The sequence below is a fragment of the Trachinotus anak genome, unplaced genomic scaffold (assembly GCF_046630095.1).
Source record: "Trachinotus anak isolate AG129_WGS33_773 ecotype Australia unplaced genomic scaffold, CSIRO_AGI_Tana_v1 ptg000025l, whole genome shotgun sequence".
NCBI lineage: Eukaryota > Metazoa > Chordata > Actinopteri > Carangiformes > Carangidae > Trachinotus > Trachinotus anak.
Window position 1 is genome coordinate 9,472,537 of NW_027273876.1, and position 26,869 is coordinate 9,499,405.

At 40.4% G+C, this 26,869-nt stretch overlaps 1 protein-coding gene across 1 annotated transcript; it reads left to right on the top strand.

Moving 5' to 3' along the window:
- Positions 1-605: 605 nt before the first annotated feature.
- On the top strand, positions 606-26,869 carry LOC139609017 (SH3 and cysteine-rich domain-containing protein 2-like). The gene is made up of 11 exons (XM_071463221.1): positions 606-1,056; positions 13,360-13,735; positions 14,534-14,628; positions 20,121-20,205; positions 20,414-20,526; positions 20,648-20,711; positions 21,799-21,854; positions 22,013-22,101; positions 22,726-22,777; positions 24,274-24,411; positions 24,686-26,869. The coding sequence occupies exons 1-11, from the start codon at positions 967-969 to the stop codon at positions 24,782-24,784; spliced, it is 1,257 nt and encodes a 418-aa protein (XP_071319322.1). The 5' UTR covers positions 606-966; the 3' UTR covers positions 24,785-26,869.

Below are 26,869 nucleotides of genomic sequence, written 5' to 3' on the forward strand. Positions count from 1 at the left end.
TTTGATTTGTCCTAGATATGTCTATTATCTACAAGCTTAGGTAGGACTATTACTTCAGGTTAGTATAGGTAACCAGTTATAGGACTTGTGTGTGTTTTTTCTCTCTTAATCTTAAAATCTTAGTCACAAAAATGACAGGTCAGATAATGGTCCTGGAGTATGAAGTCAATATTTTATTAAATATACACTTTCCTAAAAAGGAAGCATTCAAATAAGGTACACTGAGTAAATGTACTTAATGTGCCAGGGTTGCATTCTACCAAACAAAATGAGGGGGGAAAATATATACTTCCAGCAGAGAGACAGTTCACTTACTATGACGTGTCCTATTTATTACAGGTGTAAACAACAGCGTTTTCACAGCTGCACTGCTGAAGTTTGCAGACCTCGCCCGCTTCTCGTCGATACACCTGCAGCTTGTACCACCCCGAGCGTCCCGACGTCATCGTGCCTCAGCCAATCCCAGCCCATCTCCACCGCACCCAAGAGTTTGGCGTGTTTGAGGACGTGCGGACCAATCAGGACGAGCCGAGCACTTTGTCACGGCGAAATCAAAGTTGTTGTAGAAGCGAGGGGAGGAAAAAAGCTGGTGGCCGGTGAGTGAGAGAGGAGCGGGGCAGCGGAGAGAGGTGGGCAGGCTGGCTGGCTGGCTGCTGCTGGATATTTACTTCCACCAAATACATATGTAATTAGTCTGTTCTGTGTCAATTTAGAGTCTGAAACCCGAAAGCAATAAGCACCATTTCGACGGAATACGTTATTATACTTGGAAACAAATCTCCAGATGGATGCTGCCGCCGAAAGATGACTTGACAGTCGAAACTAGCTCTGCCCTGCTGGATGAGAGACTGTAGCGATGTTTAAACATCTGTGAGCTTAGTTTCCTCATTCCTCTGTCGAGTGGCTCAAGTTTTACAGTTGAAGGAGCATTTTTTATTTTTTATTTTTATTTTTTTTTAATCCAAGATGACGGAAATCAGCGAGAAGGAGAATGAACCACAAAACAGGGACCTTCACCGACCCCAGGCGACCGTGCCGAGCCAACCTGAATCAAAGGTAACAGCACACCTGTGTAAATAACAGCTTGCCTCTCATGTTGAAACATAAAAAGACGAAGAGATTATTGCTGCATCTGAGGGTGAATGAACCATTTGTGAGAGAATTTTAACCAAATTTAACATTCATTTATATCTTGGACTCGTGTTGCCCCACCCCCCCCCCGCTCTGTGTGCAAGTTAAAGTATTTTATTCATGGGGATGTCGATTTGCCCACATAACTAAGTTGATTCTGTCTTAGGAGGCTAATTCAGTAGTGTCTGCATGTCTTGCATAACAACTTTAAGCTGCTTTACTTCTTGTAACCACGCTGACCTGAGAGTTAGAGGGCAACGATTACATGGAGGTGTGTGCTCTCTGTGGCATGTGTGAAGAATGCACAATATGTTTGAGACACAAGGCGGTGTTTTCATGAACTACAGTGATGAAACTGACACCACTAACTCCCATGATCCCTTACTGACTTTCCTCTTGAAGTCACCTCGTCTGTAGAAGAACAGATTCAGACAGGGGGAGACAATGCAGATGACGCAAAAGCTGCATCTTAATTTACTTTTGTACATACTGCACAGTACATGTCACAGCATCCCATTACAGGAGTTATGAGCCTGGTGGCCTTGCATCCCCTCTTTCAGAAAACCACTGGGCCGACTACAAGGCGCAGAATGCCAACCATGGTCTAGACAACCTGCTTTAGGACCTCAGGGCAAAAAATTAGCAGCTGGTTCCCTCTAGACTCTTCATTCCCTCCACACTCTGCAGTTTTTTACAGTTCCTCTGATAGAATAGTGTAAGAAGAAAAGACTAATTTGATCAACCACATTAATTTCGGAATATGCAACATATAATCACCATCTCAGATCACAAGACATCGCCTACACAGCCTTCAGGTTCTGATCCAGCCACTTGGAATAGTTTGCTAAAGGAATTTAAATTGTTGGTTCTGAAATCTCTGGCAGAATTAAGGACTATTGGGAAATGACTGAGTATATTTGTCTCTGGTCCTAGCCTACTTGAGTTTAGCCTTATTTTGGTGCTGTTGCCTGTTTTAATGTTGTTTCATCCATTGCCTGACTTTGCATTGTTTTGTTTGCAACTTTTTCTGTGGCCATCCAGGGTTTCCAACTTCAGTGGGACTGGTTTAGGCTAAATAAAATTGATTTAAACTAGCCACAAAACTAAAATAACAAAGATTTTAAAAATTGATTTTGACCTTCTTCAATGTGGGACCTTAAGATGAGAAAGTAAAGCACAATATGGCCTGCATCATATCAGCTAATATTCTGATTTGGTAAATATTCCCAGACAAATGTTTTCAAGTAACATAGTGCAAACCAGTAAACACTGCATTCTTGAAACCCCCTGGGTTCCTGGATTTTTTGTGTCCCAGGACATTTGCCTGCTTTGCTGGCAGTCCAGAGGTGTATAATAACCTCTTTTCAATGATGAACTATTTATTTAACTATTTTATTTAATGACTGATCTTTCTTGACAAAAAATGAAGCTGAACTTCAAACTGAGGCTGGTCTCACTAAATTCTTATTTAGTGATTTGACCTAAATATCCTGCATCACTTTTTTTTTTTTTTTAACATTTTCAAATGAGCTTCAAGAGTAACCTTAATTGTAGCAGCAATCACAGCAAGAAATCACATTATGGCAATCCTTTAACAGTCACCGCCACAGGGACCTGGAACAAGCCTGGCAGAGCAGGCTTTTTGTTGTTTCTATTTGACTACAGACAACACAATGGATGGTGGGCGTTAGGGGGCTGCATGAATTTATGAGCCAATCAGCTAGCAGATGTTTGCTGTGTCTAGCTAGGGGCTGGGTCATAATTCACACAAATGGCCGTCCAGACAAAACAGAATTGGGAGGAAACAATCCTCTGAACTGCGTCACCCATGTAGCTCTGCGTTTGCCAAGCCCCTGCTGGCAGCCACGACCAATTCACATCCCACAGAAGAAGAATGAAGAGGAAAAAAGGAGGGAAAGATCAAATGTGTGTTACAACTGGGGTCTCTTTTATAGTAGTCTGCTCTGGGGTGTCTCTAGAGCTTCACTTGTTTCTTTCTGTCACTTTCAATCTTCTCACTGCACATCGCTCTGTTTATTTCATAACAATTTCCACCTCTTGCTTTCCCTCTTCTGCCTCTATGTCTTTCTCTTTCTGAGTTCCACTTACTGCCCCTCTCCACAATCCTTCTCATCTCTTCATCAGCTCTCCTTCGTAGCTCTCTTTCATTTCCCTCCTTGTCTCTCCACTGTCCCTCGGCTCTCAAGAGTATTTATTACAGTGCTAAGTGGGCCCACCAGCTTTCTAGAGTGCTTCTAATAGAGACTGTGACAGAGAATGGATAGTTATTCCACCTCCTCCACCTCCAGGCAAGGTGATAGCTCCAAAAATATTATCATTCCTCTGTAATCACTTGGCGCACACGCCGTTCAGGTGTCTTGCATTTAGTGAAGTAGGCCTACGCTAAAAACCTGACAGTGACAGAGGGTGGAAAGACAAAGCAATGGTTAAAGGAATATTTATACATTTTGCGAAATAGGCTTATTTGCTTTCTTGTCAAAAGTGGAATGAGAAGATTGACACCACTCTCATATTTGTATGCTTAACATGAAGCTGAAGCCAGCAGCCAGTTAGCTTAGCTTAGCTGGACTGGAAACAGTGGGCAAAATTGTCCAAAGGCAACGATATCCACCCACCTGCACCCTCAAAGCTCAGTAATTATCACAGTATATCTTATTTGTGTAATCCATACAAAAACCAGAACTGTTGTTACTGGTCTTGGCCAAGAAATGGTCCAGCACATAATAATAATAATAATAATAATAATAATAATAACAGCCAAGTGGCTCAGAAGGCAGTATAACAACAGAAAGATGGCCAGTAAAGCCAAACATAAGCAGGACAGAAATAAGGTGAAGTTAAAGAGGGAAGACCTACAGTATACTGTATTTCAATATAAATAAGGACAAATAGAGAGAGTAGATGCAGTATAAAAGCAATAAAAGCAATAAAAGGATGATAAAGAGACAATAAAAAGACAACATCACATAAAAGCGAGTCTATAAAAATGAGTTTTAAGAAGTGATTTAAAAGAAGTCACTGATTCTGCTAGCCTTATCTCCTCCGGCAGGTTCCAAAGTCAAGGGGCACTCATGGCAAAAGCATGGTCACCTTAAGATTTAAGTCTCAACTTTGGAACTGCCAGAAGGTCCACACCTGAGAATCTAAGGCTGCAAACTGGGTCATATGGGGTCAACATTTCTGTTATGTAGCTCAGGGCTAGGCTCCAGTGTACTTTAAAAGTGATCAGTAAAATCTAGGATCAGGGTGATGTGATGTCGTCTGTTAAATCCAGTAAGAAGCCTAGCTGATGCATTCTGAACTAGTTGGAGGCAAGAGAGTGACTTTAGGTTTATGCCAGACAGAAGGGAGTTACAGTAATCGAGTCTTGAGAGGATAAATGCGTAATGATTTTTTTCTTTTTTTTTTTTTGATTATAGGTATGATTCTGGACATGGTTCTTATTTGGTGGAAGCAAGACTGGACTAGATAACTTTTGTGATGTGGTGATCAAAACTTAGGTTTCAGTCGACCCGCACTCCTAGATTTCTAGCAATGGATTTTACATTGGCAGCTCAGGGACCAAGGACATTCTGAATGTGACTGATAGGGTTTGGTAGATTAAACAGTATTATTTCTGATTTTGACCTGTTGAGTTGTAAGAAGTTTTGTGCTGTCCAACAGTTAACATTGTGGAGACGGCTTAAAACAACAGCTAGTCTTTCCAGGTGATCAGATCTAAGAGGAAGGTATATCTGTGTGTCATCTGCGTAACAATGAAAAGAGATGTTGTGGCGCTGTATGATTTAGCTGAGAGGACGCATGTAGTTTGAAAATAAAATTGGTCCTAAAATTGAACCTTGTGGTAGCCTACACCCCGTGTAATGTGAGTTGTGGAAGATGAGTACTTTCCAATGGTCACAGATGGTTATGTATAGTAATCCCCATTAAACGACAAATTGTCACTTTTACACTTAGTTTTTTTGCATGCATTAAACAAACAACATATCATTGGGTAAATTTTTTAGCTGTAGAGGTGATAGTAGGTGGCTTTTAGTCATGTTTTCTTGGACAGACTCAGGCTAGCTGTTTCCCTCTGGTCCCAGTCTTTATGCCAAAGAAGCTAACCATCTGCTGGCTATAGCCTCATATTTACCTCATGTACATAAGAGTGATTTCTCAGCAAAAAAAAGTTTATAAGCATATTTCAGACAGTCCCTTTAAGCTCCACGTTGCCAGAATCTGTCCCTACATAAAATTTAATATTCACAAAAGACAGTGGGTTTAAATGCTGATAATGCAAGGTGGTGCTATGGCCCGGTCCGCAGGGTCTTCACACGGCCCATCACGTTCTCAGCCAACACAAAGACATTTTTATGAGGTGAAATGATGGTAACGGTTTCTCTCTGGCTTTGCCCTTCACACTTAGTTCCCAGAGCTTTTTCTCACAAACCTTCCTATCAGCATGCTTTCTCCTCTTCTTATCTAATTAATTTCTTACTCTGCACTTAGAGTGTGTATCCCCTATCTCTTTTCCATTGACTGCCCCATTTAAATGAAAACCAAAACCTTGTCTTTTTCCATCTGCACTTCACCTCTCCTCATCTTTCTGCCTTCATGTCTCTCCTCTTTCTTTACATTGTCTTCTTTCTGCACAGCGCTCACCTGAAGGTTGCCTGAGTGTTTGAGAGTGTAAAGGTGACTTCAGAATAGGATGAGAATTGTGCAATCCAGGGTTGCCAGATCAGTCAGTTTAACCAAACAATACTATTCATTCTGTATTAATTAAGACTCAATTTCACACCTTTCTTAATCTTCACTTTTACTGACTTGATGATTATGCAGACATGAAAATGGCCAAATTCCAATTTGTTATTTTTACAGTTCACAAAACAAATTATTTTACACAAATGTTAAGCTTTAAAACTGGAAAATGATACTGTTATATTTAATTAGTTTTGGGCGAGTTTTGACACGTCTGACATTTAATTTCCTCTTGGCTAACGAGTGAATTCCCGTGTCAGTAGGTAACTAAACTTATTTAATACACCTGCTGATGTGTACCAGCGTGTGTCTAGACCATTAATGTGATTACACTGTGTGTAGATGGCATTTCTGAACAAAGTGTATTCGGCCTCCTTGTGCTTGTTTCTTCCATATCGCTGTTTGCAGAAGGATACATCAGTCACTCACCTAACTTCTGACAGACCATGATATGTTTGTGTTTCGCCTGCCAGAATGATTGACTTGTACTGCTGACCTTTGAAACAAACCATAGTCTGACTCAGAAAACAGATACATGGTTAGAGGGAGACAGAGACGCAATGAGAAAGATGGGGAGAGATGGAAATTTACAGTGACAGAAAATACACAAAGAACAGGACATGAACACTTTATTGTCCATGAAAGAACACAAGCTGATAAACCGACTTTTCGTTCTTTACAGTGTCACCGTTCTGCTCATCTATCGAATGTTGACCCAGCACTGTTTGATTAATAGTGAAGTCATTGAATTACTGTCCTTGATTGAGATCTAAAATGCTGCTGATCCAGCAGACCCCCTTGTGCAGTGTCAGGGTAAGAGTGGAGTCTGTTGGGAGTAAGTATGGACTTTGTTTAGTCCTTTGTTTAATACTGACCTTAGGTGCTTTAGTGACAGTGATGTTATTTTCTCTCTAAAAGGAAAACCTGTTCATGTAGTGCGTTTGAGAAAATGAAGTAAAGTAGTAAGTAATAAACACCTTTTGACTGCATTAACAACTAATGTTCACTCATAAAGACCTTCTGTTGCTTAGCAACAACGATGTAACTTAATTGTCAACTCTTAAAGAGCGTACTGCTAGAAAGTCACTGGCATTGAAATAAGATTGAATTATTAATATATTTTTTTAAATGACTTTCTCTCCAAGTGTGAGACTGGTCTATCAACTGAATAATTCAACCTGCTGAGAAGATTTTCTCCTTTAACATTTGTCCCTCTTTTATCTGCGATAAAGATTTCAAACCGAAGGATCAATAAAGAAGATTACACTTTGAATACAAATATAATGATCTTGCCCTGTACCCCGCACCTCTCATTGCTTTTCTCTACTCTTGTATTTTCATTGATTCCCAAGGACTTTTAGTTTGGTATGTGCAACAAAAACCTACAGTGAAACAAGTTAACTGACATATAATGATGACTCATTTAGATGTACCACAGAAAAATGGGATGGTATACAATAAGTCACTTGTCTGCTTGTTTGTGTTGGATTTATGAAGTTATTTTATCTCGAGAATCACTATTCAATGTCTGTGTTGTTTTTTTATGTAAGACAATACAGCCTTAGTGACAGTAAATTATTATTCATCAAAGTTAACCAACTTGTTGTGAGTATCCCAATGAGTGTTGTTCTATCAGCATTTTGTAAACATCAAAGAGCCGTTGTGGCAGTCACCTAATGCTAACTGCAAAAGCTCCTTGTGCAGTTAAGCCCTTTAAAGGGCTGGATTTGGAAATGCAAGCTCCTTTTGCCACTCAGGCAGACAGCCTGTGAGCTGGTTGAGTCGTTGCTACCAAGAGGCTCATGCATCACTAAGACATAGCCCTTCAAACAATAGCCTGATATTTGGTGGCCACACACAGAGCCGTGACAGTGACAAGAAAGAAGCAGCGGAGAACATTTTACCTTGAGTCACACCTTGTCTTTCACCTAATGTATTAACATGCAGTGTAAAGAGATTAGAGGGACACCTCAGGTTCTTTTTCTTATCTGCAAAATCCTTAAAATAAAAGCCTTATTTTAACTTTTCCGTCAATCTCTGAGTTTTTGGTTTTCTTCATCTATTATTCATAGAATCTAAAAATCCTAGTTATAAAGTTTTGACATGACAGAGATTTGGTAAGTAATACAGGAGAAGTCAAGTGAGCCATACAGTCAGTAAAAGAGGACATGAACCTCTCAAGTAACTTAAAACTGTTACACATCAAAGTTAATGTCATAATATCTGAATGTAATGATTCATACTTGTTGTTTTTCAATGGGATTAATAACCATAATAACAACTTCTCACAAGTATTTTTTGTGTAGTGTTAGAAGACTGTAAAAGCCTCAGCTAATTAAAATCCCCAAAAATCCCTCTAATACATAGAGATAATGAGGAAATATTATATTTTCTGTACAGAATATATAGTTATAGTATAATATATAGTTAAACTGTCATTTTCACTCTGGCTTAGAAAGTTGTCAATTTGTTTCAAGCCCTACCACCAGCAATGCAGCTTGTGCAGTGAGGCCTTACAACTTTCTGTTAGCACAAAGGGTCGTTTCAGTGGGTGAACTTTTACCTTACAAGCATCCTGCTGGAGCCGCGCCTAATGGGGTCACCTTTAATTCAAGACTCAGGTCACTGCGCGAAGAATACCAAACTTAATCAGGTTCCAGTGCGTTCAGTAATACTTTGGATATCGTGAGAAGCGAGAGATGTCCTGAGAAAAGCTCTGCAGTGGGCATGTCGTGTGTAAGAGCAGGCAGACACTGGGGAGTGTGGGGAGTTGCTCAGCTGCGTCCCAACTGCAGATAAATCATCTGCAGAAAGGCAGGAGACCATCCTGGATCTGGGACCAGTTGTAGGAATAATGGGGAGAAACTAAAAGATTGCATGTGCCACCTTCAAGATAGAAACAGATGTTAAGTGTAAGTGTAATATGTACATTTACATACTGTCATCCAAATGATTCAGTATAGTAATTATAGGACTAGCAAACATGTGGGTGTAAAATGTACAAAATAATAAACATGTTGTTTTACAGACCATATGGCAGCTGAAACTTCCAGCAGGCATATCGTGACAGGATTTCTATTGTTTTATTTATTCATTATTGTTAATTATGTGAAGAAAACTCAGTCCAAGAGCATTTAATGAATGAATTCTATCTAAATAAATCATCTTTGTGACACCATGTTTAGGGACTGTGTTCTCTTTTAGAAAGTTAAATTATCTGTCCTGAGGATTGGCTAAACTGAACTATTAAACTATAAGGTGAGGAGAGAGATATGATTTCCTCTCATCAACAGTCGCCTCAACGCATCGCCTCCATGTTGTAAAAAAAGAAAGTGTAGAAAAACAAGGGGGGGTTACATCTGCATCGTAGTGGCAGCAGGATGACTTTTCGCCTTTCACAGGCATCTTGTGTGAACACCCACCCACCCCACTTCTTAATCATTAATTTATCCAGGCAGTCCTCACAACAGCCTATTTATAGAAGCCTTCACCAAACATCTCTCCGCTCTGTGCTCGTTTTCAAACAGCTGAAGAACAAGGCTGAGACGTCTGCTCTGTCTCTCCACTGTACCGCTCGTACCGTGTCTGTCAGAGCGGTGATGGAGAAAGGCCTTGGTGCATTATTGGGCTTTCAAAGACAAGGGTGTTGATAGCGAAGGTGTGGTATTTTCACTCTATCTCATCTTTTATTATGTTCTTTATCCCATTTCTTCCTTCTGTCTTACCTATTTTTTCCCCTCACTTCCTTTGATTGCGCGCATACTTTCCTTAGTCTTTGCTTCATTGTCTTCCTCAAACCACAGTCTGTTCTAGTATGCCACACTACACTGGGATGAGCTAATTGCTGACAGTAGTTCAGAGTGTGATGGGTCTCCAGTTCTGTGATCCATAAATAGACTTTTGAAAACCTCACGGAGAGAGACAAGAGAAGGGAGAAATATAGAGATTTGCATTCATTAGAACTCTGCTTTTGACTTCTGTTCTGCTTCCAAGAGAGGATGTTATGAGATGCAAGAAAACATAGTATCAACCAGCAAACTAGCAGCTATACTTACACACATTATAACACAAAGCCATGCATATAGATATTAAGAGTAACCTCAAAGGCTAGGAGATTATTAAGATAGTGGTGTGTGTGCAGCTGCCGAATTTCAGGGGGTTGAGCAGCTCAAATTATATTTATGTTGTTTTAATAATTGTACTGTGCATTACATTAAATTAAATATGAATTACTTGATTAACAGAGTGCATCTCTCAACAAACTTGACCAGAAGTTAAACCCTGGTTTTATTATCATATCCCCTGAACAGGCTTTATAGGCTCCCAAGGCTTCACCACACTGGAATCAGAATGAGAGCCCCAAACCTCTCTGGTAGTGATTATATATATAACTGAATGGCTGTGATGCAGTAAATTCAAATTACAGTGCACAGCTATAGAGTCTGTTAGAGGACAGAACATTTGTGAAACAGTCAGAGCCAAATACACTACTGTTAGTGGACTAAATTAGACAGATTCAAGTGTCGAACATTTCGTTCCAACACCATGGGCATTAATCTGCTGCTAACAGCCTCCACTTGTCTGGGGAGGCTTTCCACAACATTTCTGAACCTGGCTGCAGGGATTTCTCCCAATCTGCCCCATGAGCATTACTGAGGTCGGGCACTGATGTTGGCTCAGAAGGCAGCCGGCGTTCCAGTTCATTCCAAAGGGGTTGGATAGGGCTGAGGTCGGGGCTCTGTCCAAGCCAGTCACGTTTTTCTACACCTAACTGGGAAAACCATTTCTTTATGGACCTTACTTTAAGCATGAGGACATTGTATCTTCCCCAGACTGTTTCCACACAAAGATGGGTAAACACTTTTAATAATAATAATAATAATAATAATAATAATAATAATAAACTTTATTTATAGAGCACTTTTCATACAAGAGATGTAGCTCAAAGTGCTTTACAATAAGAAATTGAATATTACAATAAAATAAGGATGAATAAAAGGACAATCAAATTAAACAAAAATAGTTATAAAACAGGAAAAATTTAAAATAAAAACAGGAATCAGTAAGAAATGTAAAATGTAAAATACTGCTTTTGGGTAAAATACCGTGCAATTGCACTGTTAAGTTTAAATTTCCTTTAAGTGAAAGTGTAAATGCCATTTTCTAGCAACAAGTTGTTGGAATTATGAGGGAAAAAGTAGTTTCCTTCCTGTAATAGAGAAGGTTTAATTCATTTGAGTTTCTGTTTCTGTTTCTGTTGCACACCTGCAAAAAAGATAGAGAAGAATGTTGTTGTGCTAAATGGTAAATGGTGGAGCAAGTAGCTTGTAAGGCAGTCTCCTGTTCATCCTTCAGATTTGGTTATTAACAGAAATAACTGAAGAAAAAGAAAATAACAGCATGAAGTAGATATAGTAATGACAGGATGTGAGGGGCCAAACTAAAACCTTCAAAAAATGCCCATAAAAAAGACACAATTTGACGAGGATTCACATTCTTTCTGCTGTATACTGCACTTTATCATAGGGCTACTGCTGAACGATGAAAGTGTCCAGAACAGTTGCCAAGCAGCAAAAATTATATTGCATCTTTGTACGTTTGGAGAACAGTCATAAAACATGTTTGCTGCTCTATTTCTTTGACAGCACTTAAGCATAAACTTTATAGTACTGGTTAAATGGGATCATGTAGATACAGAAGCTATATAATATATATATAAGCTATAATATAATAATAGGCCCTCTGATGTACTGTATGAAACCACCCAGTCACATCGTATTCACGAAACATTTATTAATTATTTTCATTCATGCAGACCATATAGATTGTGAAGGACATTGAGGAAATATTGTACACCCCCTCCTGTCAATATACTGCAGTAGTTAAGCGTAGTAGTGCCCATTTGTATTTAAATGTACTTACAAATTACATTTTGCATTGAACTATTATAGTTCACATTAGGCAAGTTAACATTAAGTTCACATTCACATTAAGTTAAATCCCTGCTTATGTTTTTGTTTGTTTAATCTTTCCAAAAGCTCAGGGAGATATATTGACCTATTGATTGTCAGCCATGTGTGGCCTAGTTTGTGGTTGTAGTTTCCTTTTCCCTTGGAACTGGAGCCTTCAACATGGAGAAGATTAACAAAGCCAGACAAGTTAAAAAAAAATCTAATAGAGAGGAACATCCATTACTGAATGGGCCACCAGTCGAGCCAAGAAAAGGCCATTAAGGAAAGCATGGACTCAGCTCCCTGTAGAAAACATTTATGAGAAGCACTCACTAATGGGTCAACAGAGAGGACTCTTTTCATCACTCAAACTAATTGGCATCTGTGAATCTGTAGCTTAAAGAAGAAAAAGAGGAAGCTGCTCAATGCTATTGATCAAATTTTCTGCGAGGGAATGCAGATGGGCGATGTGGTGGCTTTCAAGGCTCAGAGGTGCAATAGACATGATGAGGATGCTACCTTCACACACATGCACTTACGTTAAAAAAAAAAAAAAGGTTTTTCCTTGCAGAGGAAACTTAGCAGTTTCTCTCACATTGCTACAAGCAAAAACATATTAATGCCACAAAACAAACAAAAGTAGGTTTGAGGCAAGACTCTGATTATCATAGTCATGTCCTTAAGCCAGTCACAGACACAGACCACTAATGAGCTCTGTGTAAATAGGTACTCCTCGGTCCGAGGGACCTATTACATCCTTGCCCTCATTCTCGAGGTCACTCATTAGTGTATGAGCAGTTATTATTTCCATATATTGGGTCCCATCGCTTCTAAGTCCATGAAATTGTTTTTCATTATCAGTTCCCCTTTATTGGGGCTCAGAGCACTGGATGGCAAGCATGTGGAGATGGAGGCAGGCAGAGTCAAAGATAAACACGATGTTTGCCATGCGTCACTGACAGCATCAAATGCGAAGGTGTAGGCCGCTCAATAAAACTAATCAAATGTGAATTTTAAGGGGTATTGACTTGCATGGATCTAAGAAACAAGGGGGGCGGGGGGCAGTGGGCTAAAGATGGAAGATCAGAAGCCAGCCGGGCAGGGCAAGGACAGTCGGAGGGTAGAGATAACAGACTGATTTTTAACAGACTGGTTTCTCAAACGGTGCACAGACCCTCAAGCTGGGGACTTTTTGGTCTTTTCAAAGGCGGCTTCTATTCTTTCCACTTTAAAATTTCACACACATGTATATATAGTGTATGATATCATAATTAAAAGAAAAGGTGGGACTTTGAGTTTCTCATCAGTCACTTTTGTCTCCCTAAAAAATTGAATGCAGATGTGGAAATAGCAAATAACAAATGTTGTGTTCCTAGTTGTTTCTGCTGCGCCTAACTGACCAAAACATCAGGGGAAGCCGACTGAGAAAAATGGTTTGTAGGGCCTTTGTGTATCATGTGTGTATTGTCAGTGTCGAACATGGCCTAAATATTATCCTCATGTTTTCTTTCAGCTGCAGCGGCTGAAGCGCTCCCTGTCCTTCAAGACAGTCATGCGCAGCAAGAGCGTGGACAACTTTTTCCAGCGCAGCAATGGTGAAGCCCGCCCACCCTCAGGCCTCATCACTGCACCACCACCTCCACCATCTCCTCCCCCCTTCTCTGAGTCCCCCCTGGCCTATGAGCGCTCTCCCTCCCTGTCTCCGTCAATCAGTCCCAACCCTTCACTGTCATCACATTCACCATCTGTCAGTCCCTCACTGTCCGTCACCTCCAAAACTCTGCCAAAGACTCAGGCCCTGCCGGTGCAGCCAGTTAAGACCCACTGTTTCCAGGAGCATGTCTTCCGAAGGCCTGCCAGCTGCCAGCGATGCAAACACATGATCCAAGGTAGGGCAGTTAATCCAGTTTAGGACTGGCCCAGGTGCTTTAAAAAATTAATATTTCATTCATGGACAGGATGCAGATGTTGGCAGGTGTGTTGAATCACTCCTGTGAGGAAAACAAATGTGTTCCAAGAGGAATGTCTGGCAAAATGCAGAAGTAAGGCACTCGTCGGATGCAGAATCAGTTCAGGATTGTGCTTATTGTGTACGAGGGACACAGCTGTGAACTCTAAATGCTTAATAAAAACTCCTAGGCTTTCTGACCAGTCTTTAGAGCACATTGGTCAGTCACAACTCAAGGCCAGGGTTAGGGTAACCCTAACCCATTTTGTACACAGACCACAAATCATGCAAGTGTCAGAACAGATATTTACACAGTTCACTAAATGCTTTCAATGTGGCTCCACATGTGAAACACACATCTGGTGCATTTAACTGTTTTCAAAAATAAACTTGGAGCAATTAACATCCAAAATGAGTAACAAAGCATTGTTGGACAGTTCAACATACTTTATCTTTTACATTTAGTGTCTGAAACACTTACAACTGCAAAGTTTCCACTCCAAAGAAGGGAAACCAACTGAAAGCTAGAGAGTGTGGCTTGTGAATACCATTAATCAGAAACACAAAAATGCAGCATCTGCAATAATAATAAAGTCTTTTACTCACAAATTATACAACAGATAAAACCACACAGGACAGGTAACGCTGTGTGGCAACAAGCTGTCTACTTTATTTCCCTTCCTTCACCATTACCCTTACCAAGCATGATGTTGCATGTTGAATGTCGCTGTCTTTGCAGGGAACTCAAAGCAGGGGCTGCGCTGTAAAGCCTGCAAGATGGCGGCCCACCTCTGGTGCTCATCGGAGCTGTCCCAGCAGCCCTGTAATGGCAAGGTAAGAACCCTTCCATCTGACTTACATCATCAGGTTTCACTGCCATGCACCATACATGTTTATAAATCCAACAGCTTCACCCTTCTGCCCACATATAGTAAATGGTAGCACAGAGTTCTGACACCTAGCTTCCTGGAGATGTTCAGTCATCTAGAGTTAGCAGGGGTGTGAAACTGTCTCGGATGCTCCACAAAGTCTCACAAAAGTAGCTGGTTTTATAACCTTACCAGTGACATAATCTAATTGATTAACATTGTTTTATTTTCATGAATACATTTCATTGTATTCTCATTCTCATGAACTCATTCCCTGTCTTGGGTGAACAGCCACCCTTGAGGGGACAACTCTCATTACGATAAAATGCTTAATCACCGGTCAGGTTGGCTTTCTATTAATTAATAATATTAAATTCATTGTACTTCTCTCCAAGCTAATCGGCTTACCGTGGTCAAATATGTTTCTTACAAAGTTTATTATATTTTTTATAGCTTGTGTACTTGTTTTTAAAATGTACTGGAAATGCACAAGATGTCTGCAGGGCAGAGACTAAGCTAGAATGCATTGTGTCAGCAGAATTAAATAGCAACTGGATGCTGTAATTGTCCCTCTCAGTCAGTTGGCATAGCTTTTAGTCCTGGTAATATGCTCAGCCTCAAAGCCCCCATCTTGTTAAAAGAGGTTAAATCCCTTTTCAAACCAGCAGACACAAAAAGGTAGGCGTTATAAATGGAACGTGGATTGACCAGAGCTTTTCAAAGTCGACTGAGACACTGAAAATGCGTGAAAGGGTAGCAATGGGATAATATGATCTTCCAACTCTGAATGCCATAAGAGGAACAAAAAGCTGAGGCGGATGACACTGATAAAGTTTCAGTGGCCAGGTCCCAACATTTTTTCACTCAGCCTTTTTGTCCTTCCTGCCGCATGTGCTGCTCTTCTCACGTAACACCCTCCTCTCTTCCTCTGTCTTGTCTGGGCGCTACATTTCCTTTCCCCCCCTCTCAACTCTGTTGGAAAATCAATATCTCGCTGTACCAGCTGGTCTGGCTAATTCAGTGTGAAATTCAGTGTGTTTGAGGCGCTCACAATCCCTTGAGGATATGACACGGCAGGCTCTCGCCAAGCCTTCGGCAGTGTCCTTTTCGATCACTGCACACTCATCAAAGCAAGGATTAGGTATTTTACAGAAACCGGATGGAGTTCGAGGCTACCTCTTAGAAATCTACCTAACTTAAGGTCCGGGGTCTACTGACACCAAAGCACGTCATCCAAAGTGTTTGTGCGCAAATAGTTTCCTTGTCAATTTTTTACTCAGATTGCATTTAAACTGCTGCAGTTATTCAGGTGCAATGGAAAACTGATCATACGCCTTTGATATCAAAAGGACAGGAAGAAAGAAATGCACTGTAAAGCTGTTTCAGGGCATCAAATATCCTGTTGTTGCAGAAACAGTCAGACGTCATTATGATATTATACATTTAATCAATGCGATTAGTGGCGAAAACTTGCTGAGTCGAAATGCCAGTCACACTCTTGGGATGACTCAAGGCCAGACGGAGCAGCAGTGTAGTTGCTGCAGGGAGGAGAGAGCAGAGCGTCAACCAGCAGCAGAGTCCAGTGAAGACCAGGAGGAGCAGGACATCTTACTGTGGCTAATCGTGAATATATCAGTGCATATATGACGCAAGTCAGCCACAGTGCTGAACCTCAGTACATTTTTCATATACCTATGCTTTACACAAGTATTTCTATTTCATGCTACTTTATACATCTACATAAACAGGCAAATATCGAACTTTACTAGATTTCCACTATGGTGAGGTAACTTAGAAGTCACCCGGTTTCATGGATTTTGTAAAATAATGTGTCATATTTTAATTCTAGCAGTACCTTATTCTGTTGTCTTTCAAGATTCTGACGTTTATTTTTAGAAAATTCTTGATACAGGTTGATTCCTAAAGGAAACAGGTTGACATAGTCTAACTTAATTGTCAGACGTCATGATTTTTTGACAGAAAAAAAGACTGTAACTCAGTAACTAATGGATAATTACAAATTTTCTGATTGTCATATAAAGTAGTTCAAATGAGCTCCACCTTGGTGAGTTATAACATTAAAATGTTGCTTTAAGGTGATGGCATAGATAATTATACGCCAAAAAAATGTTTATTTAATATTGAAGCAAAAAGAAAGAGACCCCTCTACATAATGACTACTTTTACTTTGATACTTGTTTAATTTTACTTTTTAAGTAGTTTAAATTTTAATAGATGACTTTTCCTTGAAACAGGTATTGCCACAGTGTGGTCTCGCTACTTTTGTTTTAGTAAAGGATCTTCATACTTCCTTCACCTCTGGTCAGTTACAATGAGCAATAAAAACACAAATTTGAGCGGGCACAACTTCCACAACTTGTGTTTTTGTCGAGTAATTAAAAACAGAAAAGGAATATTGATGACTACAGGTCCTCTGGCTCGCTCTCAGCCCATTTGCTGAGCTCACTCATATATGACCAACTGTTTTTAAATGTCCTCAGAAACGAGCGGCTTTAAATTACTTTGGAATCATGACAACCTTTTGCTCATCGATGTTAATTAAACTTAAAGATGTATTACAGTTTGACTAAAGAAATAGGCCTGCTGAGCTCTGCACAAAGTAATTGCTTCTGCAGGAAAGCTGTACACACACAAACACTCCCCCACACACACACACACACACACACACTTATCCTAACTGGACTTTGTGTGAGTCTCCTCTGTTATGTTCCAGTGGTCAGAGTCCAATCTTTCTTTCTCTGGGTCTCAACTGAGCAAAGTGTGAAATTATCGCTTGCCTGCTGTCTTAAAGACGGACACTGAGATGTAAACGTAGGGTTAGCGTTTGGCTATTTGATGTGAACGTGAAGGTTTGTGATGCTGAGGAAATGATTTATCTACCAGTTCTGAGCTCATTGGTTTGTTTCAGTTTGGAGCACTGGCAGAGGAGATGAGGCCGATCATCATTCATTAATTAGCATAATCTGAAGTGAGTGAAGCATCTGCCAAGTTTGTTTACACAGAGCTCTTTTATTTTGTCTGTGTCCCATGTTTCCTGTGAAGCACTTTGTGACAAATAGATTAAAACAAGGATAATGAACAATATTCAGATAAAAAGCATCACAAACTCCAAGACACTTGGCCAGAGCTGTGTGTCTCTGCTGAGCTGCAACAATCCATCGATAAGGCCAGCAACAGAAAACTGTGAAACTATTTTAACGGTTGATTAATCGTTGCCAAATGCAAAAATGCCAAAAATTCTTCACTTCCAGCCTCTCAGGTGTAATTATTTGCTCCCTTTTTCTGTTTATATAACTGAAAATTGAATATTTGTGGGTTATGGACTGACACTTTCACCATTCGATTAATTAAGATAATAATCGATAATAGTTACTCAGTTGCAGCCCCACCTGTACACTTGAGCACACGTGCTTTTTAAATGGTTAAAAATGCTTGATATCATAACAATGTTACATTACAAATTTTTGTCATACATTACATCATTGGTTAAAAATCTTATCAACTCTTATATAATCACACTATGCAGTTATGTTTTAGCGTAGAGTTTCATGAGGTCGTTTCAGTGTTAGAGGTGAAGTTTCTGTGTATGAGCGAGATAAAGACGAGATTCTGAGCAAATGCTTTTTTGTCAGTCCTGACAGAAGCCACTACGCTCCCTCGGTACCTCAAAGCAATGTTTTTCACTTTTGAATGACAACATCTGTCATATCAGGGCAGTCAGTTTGATTCATGTCCTTTACATAAATATATTCTTTTACTTTGACTATCGGACATTGTTGATGATAAACTGACTAAATGTTCAAAAATTCAGTTGTTGCACCAAAGGGAAGTGTTTCCATAAATCATTGACCATCAGTGGCTAAATTATTTATCAGTGATGTCTCACTTGTTACATTATGTAGCCTATGCAAAATATTTAACTTTTTTTTTTTTTTTTTTTTTTCCAAATAGCTTTTAACATTGGCGATGTTTTGCCAGCAAAATAATACATGTCCCTGTAAATGCTGTTTTATTTTGATAGACTGAAGCTAGCTCAACCACTGAATGCACCACAGGATGGCAGGAAAATAATTCAAAGATAAATGTCTGATGACACGCCATTTTCAACATGCATCACTTACTGTAAAACAGATGAGAAGAGATCAATAAAGCTGAGATACTATCTTTATAAACAGTTTCTATTTGCAGAACACAGAACAGATTTATCACAGCCCCACTGTCAAAAACAGGACTTTGTAATGTTATCTCTTAGTCTGATGAGTCATGTACTGTAGCTAAACATATTTCTCTCACTAAATAAAGAAACAGAATCAGATATCAAAGCTTTTACAGTACCAGATCTGCACTCTTCCTCAGTGTGACAGAGATGCACCTTTGTGGTGCCTCAGCACACAGACCATGTGGATAAATTTGCTTGACGGCAGAAGAGAAAACGTGTCACACCCCATTAGGCATACAGCAGTGCTGGGGGACATCTCTTCAGGAATTTAGTGTTAAAACTAATGGTGAATGTATTATTACCACCATCAGTGGGCAATAATAGAGCCAGTGCAATAATGCAGCAATAGATCATATCAGGTATCTAACCTACATGTGTCAAGATGGAAAAGTGTGTGAAAGGGAAAATTCATTTTGATTCTCTTTAACACCAAAACAGTTTGCATGAAAAGTCAGGTGATTAGAGGTTGGCTCTTTACTGTCAGGTTATGGTTTCTGTCAAATCACCATAAACTGAAGGTTTCAGATGAAAAACAACTGAAACACAGCTTGATGTAAAAATGAGCAAAATGTTCTTAGAGGTAATCCACAAGAGAGGCAGTGTAGCAGCCCTGCTGCCTCCTGCAAACTACTTTCGTATGCAGCTTTTCTGCATTAGCCATTTCCTTCCAGTGCCAGAAAGAAGTGTGAAATTCATTCATGTAAAAGTAAAAAGTAAGGACATGGAGGTCAAGATGGAGAATGGGCATCAGTGTTTTTCCCTTGGACAGATGTCCTGGGTTCACATCCTGTTCCATACTAATAAACAGCATTGACTTTTTCATTATTCAAGCATGACCTCAATGTTCTCCTAACTGTAAAAAAGTGGATTCGCAAGCCCGAGCCTCCCTTTACTGAAAGCATAGATTTCTATATATGCACAGATATTGTAGGAATGATTGACATTGTTTTGAAGATGTCTACCAAGAGATGACAACAAGCCTCCACATTCTTAAATTTCAGTTGAGCTGAAACACTAAAAGAACGCCCAGACTGATACTCAGCTTTCATCACACATACTGTTGGCTCCCCTCTCCCAGATAAAACCTCAGCTATTGTCTTACAGCAAAATATTACAGCTGTCCTTCTGTCTTTTTTTTCTGCCTCAAGTAACATTTCTCCTTCCCCTGTCCTCCCTTCTCTGCCCTCTGTCTCCCCGCCTCTCTGCCGGCCTGTCAGACAGGAGCTTTCAAGAGAAACTTCAGCTCTCCTCTGCTAACCATTGATCCGCTGGGTGTGGTCAGAGAGGCTCCTGCTGCTCAGGGTGAGTGATGGAAACACTGGCTTATTTATCACAGCACCAAACAACTGAAATTTCAGGATGACTAATCACCATGTCTGCGGCCTTCAGTCCTTGATGCCTGACGGGTCACTGTGTGTGTGTGTGTGCAGGGGCATGTGTGTGTCAGTATATTGACAGCTATAAAACTGCACATATTTTGCTCTGTTCCACCCTGTCTGGCTGTGTGTAGAAGCAGATAATGGTATTGTTGACCCTGTGTATGAGGCACTGCGTTATGGGACGTCGCTGGCTCAGATGAGTCGCTCCAGCTTCGGCAGTATCTCAGAGTCGCCCTGTCATGAGGTATAAAAACACACATGCACGTAAAATACTCAGACAGTCCCAGTCATTCATATCAATTCTTGCTGACATGAATCATACCCACAATATTTTTGACTTTGGCTTCAACCTTTACTTTTTGTAGACAGAAAAACCTCAAGACAAACTAGAAAACCAGCCGATAGCTGAAGAGGAGCACATCCCAGGAAGTAAGTCAAATCTTTTTCCTTTGACTTTCTAACTGATAAATGGTAGTTTTAAAAAATAAATGCTGACATGCCAGTAAATACTCTCTCATTGTTGGACATTTTTCATTTGTGATTGTCAGTAAGACTATATTTTTATCTGTTTTCTATTTCTAAAAAAATATCAACACTACTTTTATCTATGTGGAAAGAAATAGTGAAATAAATTTTCCCATCAAAAATAAGTGAGAGTTGAGAGAGAACAATGTCATGGTGCAATTCCCAGGCATCCACATTACTTCATATTTACCTTACAGACATCAGAGTGGTGTCAATCTTCTCATCTAAATAAAAGAAGATAAGCATTTCCCAAAATGTCGTAGTTTTCCTTTAAATGTCATTATCATTGTCATCTGTCATTTTGACAGAGAATCATAAATTTATACCTACACTGCAAAGATGTTTCATCGTCAATTTATTACTCACATTATGGTGAATGTTTCCTTTAAAGTCCTTCACAACATTTTAGTGCTGAAAAGAAACTGTCTGAGTCTCTGTAAATTCTATATAAAACCTGCTATTGGATGGATACATATTATTTTTTGTGGAAGTATGAAATAGGATGTGTAAATATTGAGATTATTTCCATGATGTGACATGTAAAGGAGCAATGCAAACTAAATGTCCAGGAGTTAAAGAACTGTTTTCTATAAGGTGCAGTACAGTATAGAGGTGCTGCCCAGTACTTTTCCCTCTCTGTCTTTAGTCCCAGGAGAACGGATCATCTCTGTTTGTACTGCTACCACTTTACAGTTAATGACCTTGACTTCAGCCTTCCTTCTGTTTGCAGCACAGTGACAGTGCCTCTCTCTCTCTCTCTCTCTCTCTCTCTCTCTCTCTCTCTCTCTCTCTCTCTCTCTCTCTCTCTCTCTCTCTCTGTCCCTCTCTATCTCTTCTTTTTCTCCTTTCTCTTGCACCCTCCTCTCTTTCCCCCTTTCTCTTTTTTGCACGTGACCTTTCTCTCGCACATATCATCTTTCCCTTTCTCTCTCTCTCTCCCTCTCTTTTCCTCTCTCCCTTTCTCTTTGTGTTTATGTGTCCGTCTCTCCAGTGCTCACCCCTCCTGAAAGCGAGAAGGCTGATTCAGAAGACAGGGTCAGCCTGAAGGTGTGTAGTCAGCATTCCTCTCATCTTCCAGCCTTATTTTTCTTGGTGAAAGTGCACTCTGTCAACCCCCTTCAAACTCTCCATCCTTTTCACTCAGTTTCCACATGAAAAACATACCGATAACAATCTTTAAATCTCTGTGCGTGTCTTTTTGTCAGACTCCTAAACGAGTAGAGGTCCACTCCATCCACACCTATGTGGCTCTCTACAAGTTCCTGCCTCAGGAGAAGAACGACTTGGAACTACAGTCAGTCCTGTTTCTTTATATACTGTAATTGAGAGTAATCAGTTGAGATAGGAGGAAGTGTTTACCTGGCCAAAATTTCACTGACACTCACACACCATCTGCCTCCTCAGCGGGATGATCGTAGGGGGGTTGCAGGGTTCGGGGTGGGAGGAGGGACAGTGCTGGGAGGCCGGGAAGGACAAACAGCTGCGAGTGTGTGACAGAAGAAAGAGAGTCTGTATATTAGTAGGTGCAGGAAACCGCTGAGTGTGGTATGACACCCACCACTAATCTGGAGGATACGTCTGTGCTAGAAGACAGCACATGAGGCGTCTCTTCACATGGACAGAGCATGAGAGGAATAACTAATTTCATGGTGGCATTTAGAATAGTATAGATGAAACAACTTAAGATAAGACCTTAAAAAGTGACATCACCCATGCGGTGATGAGTGCTGCCTGACCAATAGCTTCGCTTTTATGTGAGATCTCAAAGTTTTCTTTGTGATAAATGATGGCAAATATCTTGCTGATGTATTGTAACTTCTCCTCCAGTGCAAACATGATTCAAATCTAAAACACAACTTCATATGAAAGCAGGAGAAATGCTTTAATCGCTTTGTCTGTCTGTCTGTTTTTCCTCCAGGCCTGGCGACAGAGTTCAAGTCACCGATGACTCCAACGAGGACTGGTGGAAGGTGGGGAGAAAAATCTTTTCAGTTTAGATGCACTTAAGTAATTTGTGTCCATACATAGTCTCTCCATCTCTCTTTTCTTTTCTTGTCTCACCACAAATCTCAGGATTGCCTTTGAATAGATACACACAGTCCCACACACATATAGGGCCTTTATTTACACAGTCTCTTCCAATCAGAGCAGAGCTATGTCTGTTCAAGAGTTGGTGGATGTGCTTGAAGGACATCAGGTGTGGATGTGAGCAGAGCTAGTTGGAGGAAAAGAAGAAGACAGATTGCAGTCGGAGTTTAATGAGGCAGCTGAAGATCTTAACCTTCACCTGCCAGAGGACAGACGAGTCTTTACATAAACGAAGCACCAGGGAAACGTAGAGTTATACACGCTCCAGTAAAGTGGCAGCCATATATCTGTGGGTCATTTTGCCTGTCTAAAGAGTCTCAGTATGAATTTAAGTGAAATTTAAGGGGCTCATAAATAATGTCCAGAAACTAACACTAACACTTTTTTTAGATTGGATGTTTTCCCTGCTGAAGCCATAGTTCAAACCTGATTACTGGAGACAAAACAAAACAACAAATGCCACATTGTTGTTCCTCCCATTCTGTGAAGCCAGTTTCCTGTTGGATAGTTCATTCTGAAATGCTTGTGGTAAAGCAACAAAACACATACTTTGTGATGTGATTTAAATCTAGTAAAATGTTTAATTAAAAAAAATATGTAAAATGACACAAACAGTGGAACTGTTAAAGTTCTGTTAAATTAATTTGTAATTTTAATCTTGCAAACCCTAATCAGAAAAAAACACCACATAAATCTTCTGTTATTTCACTGTAAACATGCCTTTCCTTAACGTGGAGGAGCCAATATCTGGATGTAGGCATAACATGTGACTGTGAAACTCATGGGTTTTGTACGTTTCTTTGCCAGAGTCCCTGAGGAGAATAGAGGGGGATTAGGGCTCTGCAAATACAGATGCTTTTTGGTCTAGAACTGATGTTGCTAATTGGGGAACAAAAACATTTTCCTGCTAATTGTACTGATTCATTCGATTTCCATTTTGTTACTGTGATGGAAATGTGATGCATATTTAGGCAACTGGTCAAGTAAACAAAAATGAAAATGCAAAGTATCTAATTGTGTATGCGCAGCCAAGGACTGTGAAGGACTGTGGTGGAGGCTGCCTGTGTTGGCTTTGGTGTTTGTGTTGAAACGTAAGCAGGCAGATGATTGAAGTGTAGTGGTTCCTTTTTGTCGACAGGGCAGCAAATTGTGGCTTATTCCACGGAGGATGGATTTTACTCAGACTGAGGCAGATCATTGTTACAGTTTTTCTGTACTGTGGTTCAAACAAAGCAATTAGGAACAATTTTGTACTATTTTAGTCGCCTCAGTACAGAACATAGACACAGAAAATATCTATTTATACTGTATCCGTCGAAGACTAACTGTGTGTGTGTGTGTGTCTGTGTGGGTGTCCATATTTGTGTGTGTTGATCAGGGGAAAAGCAAAGACAAGGTAGGATTTTTCCCAGCCAACTTTGTGCAGCGGGTCCGCCCTGGTGAGCGGGTGTGGAAGGTCACCGCTGGTTTCCATGGCAACCGAGACAAAGGCCAGATGACTGTAAAAGAGGCCCAGGTGAACACGCATAAGATACACACAATTTTTCTCTCTCTCTCTCTCTCATTAACACACACACAAACACACACACAGTGAATTCATTTTAAAATGTATGCAAATTCATGCAGAAAACTGCTGAGATTACAGAGGACAGCATGTTATGGCTTCCAATGCAGCTCACTTTTAGCCTCAGTCCACAAACTCTCTCACATCACTGAATGTCACTTGCCCCTCCTCCTGCTCAGTGCTCCTGTCTCCCCTCCCTCACCCTCTGCTGACTCCCCCTCTGCAGATCTGTGTGGGGAAGAACGAGGAGACTGACGGTTTCCTCCGGCTGAGTAGCGGGAAGAAGAGAGGCTTGGTCCCTGTGAAGTGTCTGCTAGAAATATGATGGCGGCGCACTTCCCCTTGACCCTCAGTTTGATAGACAAGTTCACTATGATGGAGGAATACTCAGGAGTGTTTACCCAACACCTCACTGACCGCCAACTACCCACCCCCACCCCTCCAAAATCTGGCAGTGAAGTAGCAGCTTGAGCGGACAACGATCCACAACTTTGCTTTTTTACTGCGGAGGATTTTAAAGGTTAAGACTTAAAGGAGGGGCGGCTTCTTTAGAGTTCTTTAGAGCTACTTTTCTCGTAGCACTTTACTTTGTGTGGTTTTATACACATTCACAACAGAAATGTAGCATCATATAGCGGAGGATAAGCGAGCAGGAAGTCTGGCTACCTCACTAGCCATCTCCATTGCCCATCCATCTGCGAGAAAGGGGAGAGGACTAATTAATTATGATGTCAAGGCATGTCCAAGCCTAAGGGACTTTGTGAGAAAACTGTCTTCATTTCATTGTTTGTGTAGAGAAAACAAGACATACAAGATTGTGAAAGATTGTAGCTGTTTATTGTAGTTTATGTTGTGCCAACACATTTTGGTGGTTGTTCCAAACCCTTAAACAGATTTGGTTTAGTAGATTCAGCTGAGGATATAAACTCTGACTATTCAGTTTTGTATGTGCAGACTGCAGCTCATGGCGTGCTGTTGTGATACGGATTCATGATGTGCATATGTGTCACTCCTGCTCTGACTAGAAAATGATTCAGGTATTACATTATGTAAAAACCCAAAAGTCGTCTCTGCTACATTTTGGTCAAATGAAAGTCATCACACACTCTCACACACACACACACACACACACACACACACACACACACACACACACACACACACACACACACAGGAGTTTCTGTTTATCAGACTGCTCTCCAGTGATTAGATTACAGTACTTTTTCGCTCTTCACAGCTCTGATGTGACAAATGCTTTCCGTGCACCTCGGGGAGCTTCTTTCTCACTGTGCCCTTCAATCACACTCTCTGTACACACACACTAACACACACACATTTTTTAGTTCACTCTGGTTCCATGTAACTCTAAAATCAATCACTAGAATCTGCTTCCTGTCATTGTATTCTCAGCGTTGTTTATCTGTACGTAATGTCCTGTAATATTCGCTGTCATATCTGGTTGTGTGCTACAACGTGAGGATGGAGTGCTGTCTTTGACTTTCTGATCTACATGCTTTTCTTCCAGGGACGAGCAGAGCAAAGAAAAAAAACTGCAATTCAGGATGATGAATTAAAAACCAAACTCAGTGTTTTTTTGTCAAAAAAGTGAGAAAGGCTGTCAAACAATGCTCTAAAAGAGGTGTTGAATTTTTGATGAATGGCTACTTTTTCTCCCAGCACATGTGGTTACTTTAAGTAACACTGAGGGACTGTTAATTGTTGCTGTAATTAAAGGTGATAAAAGGCAAAATCACCTCACACCATCAGATTTATTGCTGTCATTATAAACCATAAGGCAGTGACAAACTGCCTTTGTTGCAGCAATAACTGTAAATAAAAATATGACACTATTTGTAAATAGCCTTATGAAGATACTGTATGTATTGGCTCTGAATAGCTCTGAGCAAGAGATTAACTGCTATCCAGGAGCCAACTAAGGGCATTAACTTCACAGTTATAAATTACAGAAGATTATTGTTTATTGTCCCACTTACCAATGTATGCACCTCTATGCTCAATTAACATCTAGCCCTGTCAGCACAAATCTTTTCAAATACTATGCACAACAGTTCTAGTCACTCACTTTATTTTGTACTCTGCTTATTTCCAGCGTAGCCACACGTGTGTTAATGTAAACCCGTGCTTTTGCAGCGTGGCTAAAGATTTGAATTTGAACTCCAGCCTCAGGAGTGTTGCAGCTTTTTCAAAGTGTCCGTCTTGGATCAGTCTGCTCCGCACCATGCTAATTCTAAACATTACCTTCACTGACTAGAACCAAGATTGGCTCAGGATCAGTATTACCCAGGTGAATTCCCTTTCTCACTTTAATGCACACTACCAGGCTATTTCTCTGCATGGTCAGCCGCCCTGTGAGCCTCACATCTCTCAATAAAGTCAGATGAACTCTCAA